This window comes from Lactuca serriola, chromosome 6 (assembly GCF_051521515.1).
Source record: "Lactuca serriola cultivar US96UC23 chromosome 6, Lser_US96UC23_V15, whole genome shotgun sequence".
Classification (NCBI taxonomy): Eukaryota; Viridiplantae; Streptophyta; class Magnoliopsida; order Asterales; family Asteraceae; genus Lactuca; species Lactuca serriola.
In genome coordinates, this window is record NC_136413.1 from 128,709,797 (window position 1) to 128,714,724 (window position 4,928).

The following is a 4,928-nucleotide window of genomic DNA, read 5'->3' on the forward strand; positions in this document are numbered from 1 at the left end:
CAACTCTATCATGCTGACATATATCATAATCAACTCAACCAAGAGATACGGGCTCGGCCCACACTCTAGTACTAACATCTCGTCTATACGGGCCGGCCTTGGTGCCTTAGACCCGTTCCTACTGGAAGGAAACTCACCTCAAAGTAACTGTCGATCCGCGGGGGAACTGACTGTCTGCTGCTACTGCCGCTCCGGAAATCCTCCGGCTATAATTTGCACAAAACCCTTAGTCAAATACTGCTAACCGACTTCAGGGTAAATTGACCATTTACGCTTACAAATCAAGAGTCAAGTCACAGTCAACTGCCAGTTGACCAGACTCGCCGAGTTGGCTTGCCAACTCGCCGAGTCCCTTTCTCTATACCCAAGACCAATAGTCCTACATCCTACTCGCCGAGTTGCATGAACAACTCGCCGAGTTCGCCTTCATCTGAAGAACACTCTAAGCTGTGACTCGCCGAGTTGTATGAACAACTCGCCGGGTTGTTCTTAAGACAAGAAGATTGCCATGAACTCGCCGAGTCATGGCATTGACTCGCCGAGTGGCTTCATGAGTGAGTCTGGTTTCCAACCCACTGCGTCACACCCTATGACTCACTACACCAACCTGCAACACGAAAAGGGGGAAAACTCGAGGACTCGCGACTCGACTCGCCGAGTCGGCCACATGCAAAAACTATACACACGATTCTGCTTGGATCCATCCCATGCCATTCATAGATCTGGGTTTCTAGGGCAAGAATAACACGTAAAGTTTCCAACTTTACGTGTAAATAATAACCAATAAAGGTTTTAGGGCTCAAAATGCACCAAAAGAGGTAGATCTAGGACTTTCATGCAATATGACTCCACAGTAGATCCAAGCTTCAGGGACTAAATAGTGCTTAGATCTAAAGGCTAACAACTTAATACAACCCACAATGCACAAACAAGCTTGGGGAATGGCTCAAGAAGGGCTTTCATGAAGCTAATAGAGACTACAAGCTTGAAAACAGAGGGGAAACGAGCTCTACCTCAAGGAAAACGTTGAGATGTCACAAAGATGCTTGGCCTCCTTCTCCTCTTCTTGATATACTCTTCTTTCTCCTCAAAAACTTCAAGAACACACCAAAACACTTCAATCTCACAAGGAATAAGGGTAAAACGATATTGAGAGCTCTGAGAGTGAATGGGGGCGAGCTTGGGGCAGAAATGAGGGTTTAAATAGGGTGCAAACCCTTGAAATTTAGGGTTTCATCAGACAGCGATGACTCGCCGAGTCCGGAATATGGACTCGCCGAGTCGCCAACTTAAACATGCTCCAGATCCCGTCTCTACTCGGCGAGTCGGACCTACAACTCGCCGAGTCCAAGGCTAAAATGAAAATACAAAGATAAATTTTATGTACCAGAAGCCAGGTGCTACATATAAACTATATAAAACGAAATTTTGCTAAAAAGAATTACACTATAGAAAAAAATTTGACGGTTATCCCGGGTTACCCCAGACTCTACATTGGATCCGCCCATGGTTCAGATTCTCCTGTGTATCTGGATATCAGTGGTTGGGATCAAGTAATAGATTGCAAGTTGGTCCGAAGTATCAAATGATTGTGAAGTTGTCAGATTCTAGCATATTTCAAGTGGGAGAGAGTGGAACCTCATAGCAGGAAGACCTTATGACAAGGTTCATTTCACAATCCGATTTCTCCAAGTTCAAGACTTCCGCGAAGCTGGTGAATCTTCTGATTTCGCATCAAGATCATTGTCTTCTGTTGGATTTGCCTTCGAGTCGTATTAGTTTTAATTGAGATATAAATTTGTAGGACGTTCATGTGTTTTTAACTCTGGGGTGTTAGGAGCCAAGAGTTAATTAAATACATTACACAAAGTATTCTTAATAAAGTTGCATATAAGATCATAATGAACCATTAATTACCTTTATAATATATTGCATCAATTCCATTATCATCTGATCAAAATAGATGGAAAACCCCCCATTACGTCAATTCGATTGTATTGAATTCAAATTTGTTAATAAGTTATACAAAACCGATGTAATAACCACTAAACCATCTAAAGAAAAACAACCACCCTTTACGGAACTAATCCTCTCCCTCACTTGAGTCTTCATCTCCCGAGTCACATGATTCTGTGTCGGTATCTTTCGAGTCTTCATCGCCTGAATCGCTTAATACTTGGTCACTCAACTCTTCCTCCGCAGCTTTCAGCCTTGCTTCTTCTTTTACATTTTCTAGAGCTTTGATCAAGTCTTTTAAGCAATTCTCAGCATTCTTAATATCAGCTGACTTTGGCATCAAATTTTCAGCAACATCTGCTGGAGACATGTTCGTTTCCTCCAACAGCCGACTGATGGATGGAAACAAGTCGTGTGATTCAATATCCAAATAATTCTTGGCCAGCACCTTAAATGTTTCGAAACAACAGAAGGACAGCTCAATATGCTTGTCCATCCTTCCTCTTCTAATGAGAGCAGGATCAAGCTTTTGAATGTGGTTTGTAGTGAACACGATGAGTCTCTCACTACCACAAGCCGACCATAACCCATCAATGAAATTCAGCAGCCCAGATAAAGTCACTTCACTTCCCTTTTTCTTCTTAACCTTTTCCTTTTTGTGAACTAGATTCTTCTCCTCCTCAGTATTCTTTCCCTTTTTGATCTCCTTTCTTTCACCAGTAAGATCAAGTGAACAGTCAATGTCCTCTATCACAATTATAGACTTGCTTGATGTCTGGATAAGTAGCTTCCTCAAATCCGTGTTATCATTAACGGAGGTTAATTCAAGATCATAGATGTCGTAATCAAGAAGGTTAGCCATGGCAGCGATCATGCTAGACTTTCCAGTTCCTGGTGGGCCATAAAGAAGATATCCTCGCTTCCACGACTTTCCCACCTTCTTGTAGTAGTCTTTCGACTTGATGAAGCTCCTAAGATCATTCAAAATATCCTCCTTCTTTTCCGGATGCATTGCAAGAGTATCAAACGTTGAAGGGTGGTCGAATATGATGTGGCTCCACGAGGTCCCCTTGCCATTGGTATAGAGCTTTCGTTGCCTGGTTTTCTTGGCAATGGCCTCTCCTTCATCAAGCACATGTGGCACGTAAACATTGGTGATTACATCTTTGTGTTTGCGATGGCAAGTGAGCTGGTAGTATCGCTTCTCGTCACCATCGTTATAAGTAATGAGAGCCCGATGTTGGGGGATGATTTTGCTCGAACTCCACCAGATTGTCATGCCTTGGAACTCATCTATGACCTCTTCGTAGTCTTCCATGCTTAAGAAAACGGATCTAAATTTGCTGTTTTTAATAACATTCGCTTTGAGCCGTTTAACTCCATTGGAGGAGTTGGAACTAAGGTATCGTTCGATGGCCTTGTATGCCTTGCTGCGCTCGTATTCGTCTCCTTGGTATTCATGAAAACTAATGGTGAGATAAGGATTCATGAAACTCACAAGTCTACGAATATATTTTTGGGAAAATGACTTAAAAGCCCAACAAAGTTTTCAAACTGTTCAAAAAACCCCAATCATGTTTTGTTTGTTCAAAAAAACCCAACAAACTTAACATTTTGTCTAAAAAGCCCAACTAAGTTACACTTTCCAGAAAGTCAAATAAAATAAACAAATGACGTGGCTTATTATCGTATCGGGAAAATGACTTGTTAGGCCAACGAAGTTTCCAAAACGTTTAAAAAACTCCAATCATGTTTTGACTATTAAAAAAAACCCAACATAACTTAAACAAAACAAAATTGGGATTTTTTGAACGTTTTGGAACTTTTTTGGATTTTTTAAACAAAAGGTTAAGTTCGTTGGGTTTTTTTGAACAGACAAAACATGATTGGGGTTTTTTGAATGGTTTGGAAACTTTGTTGGGCTTTTAAGTCATTTTCCCTATATTTTTCTATATGTTTACTAAGCTCTTCTGGAAACCATTGCTGGAAGATTGCCCACACGAACATAGCACTTGCCATCATAGACCCTAACTGAGTCATATCCGACATCATAATTATCTTCTAGATTACTTGAAGAGATTTGTTGAGTAATTGAGGATTAATACATCGATCAAAATTTCCTTGTTTATATAGAAGTGAGTACTCGAGTATAAGGGCATCACAGGTGTTCAATGAAGGTTCCTGCATCGTTTTGTTTAAAATAAATCTGACATGGAATGCAGAAAGATCCGACCATGCTTTATGGTACGCGTTACAAATTCGATACGGAACCTTCCTCGAATACTGTCGAGGGAATCTAGCTAGTCATCCATGACATCAAGCTGCTTACGATATTTATTTAATGTAACTTCGATCAGTGGTTCTAAATACGTTCAAAATCAGAATTTAACTATTTTATTAGCATCATTTCATGTTAATTTATCAACTGATGAACGTTTTGATAAACTAATTAATCTTCATAATCCAATTAAAAAGTATATTATTGCCAAACTCCGACCCAAAAGCATTACATACATATCCTGCATGCATGATTAGAGTTTTGTTTCCTAACTTTTTTATAGGTACCACGATCTAGTTTTACTAAAATAACTTAATTTTGAAAAAGCTTTTCTAAACTCCCAAAAAACTAAATTATTAGTCAAATAAATAAGTTTTTTAATAGTAAAATAGATGTAAACACAAACCTTTTAAATTATATTGGTCAATAATATAACATTAAATTATTAAAGAAAGTCGTTTAGGAATCAATAAATAAACTTTTCACATTATCAATGTCTACATATCTAGATGCTCAAAAGATTAGAACGCCATGACATACAAAGTATATTTCGTGTCTTCGAGAAAAATGCACGTTAGTCATGACATCATATGATACTTTTGTTCGTTCCTTATTTGACGTATATAGGTAGACATAATAATCTAGTTTTTCCCATTAAGTTTTTTTTTTTTTTTTTTTTTTTTTTTTTTTTTTT

General features: G+C 39.0%; 1 protein-coding gene across 1 annotated transcript; it reads right to left on the reverse strand.

Moving 5' to 3' along the window:
* Positions 1 to 1,978: 1,978 nt before the first annotated feature.
* On the reverse strand, positions 1,979 to 4,126 carry LOC145056808 (AAA-ATPase ASD, mitochondrial-like). Its single transcript, XM_079004533.1, has 2 exons — positions 3,890 to 4,126; positions 1,979 to 3,458 (listed from the first exon to the last, which is right to left on the reverse strand). The coding sequence occupies exons 1-2, from the start codon at positions 4,006 to 4,008 to the stop codon at positions 2,084 to 2,086; spliced, it is 1,494 nt and encodes a 497-aa protein (XP_078860659.1). The 5' UTR covers positions 4,009 to 4,126; the 3' UTR covers positions 1,979 to 2,083.
* Positions 4,127 to 4,928: the final 802 nt, after the last annotated feature.

What these genes read in the sequence shown, in the direction of transcription:
- LOC145056808 (XM_079004533.1), bottom strand. Translation starts at nt 4,008, where the DNA reads ATGATGTCGGATATGACTCAGTTAGGGTCTATGATGGCAAGTGCTATG. An exon ending in ATAGAAAAATATAGGGAAAA is followed by an intron (nt 3,459 to 3,889) that starts TGACTTAAAAGC and finishes ATATATTCGTAG; the next exon opens with ACTTGTGAGTTTCATGAATC.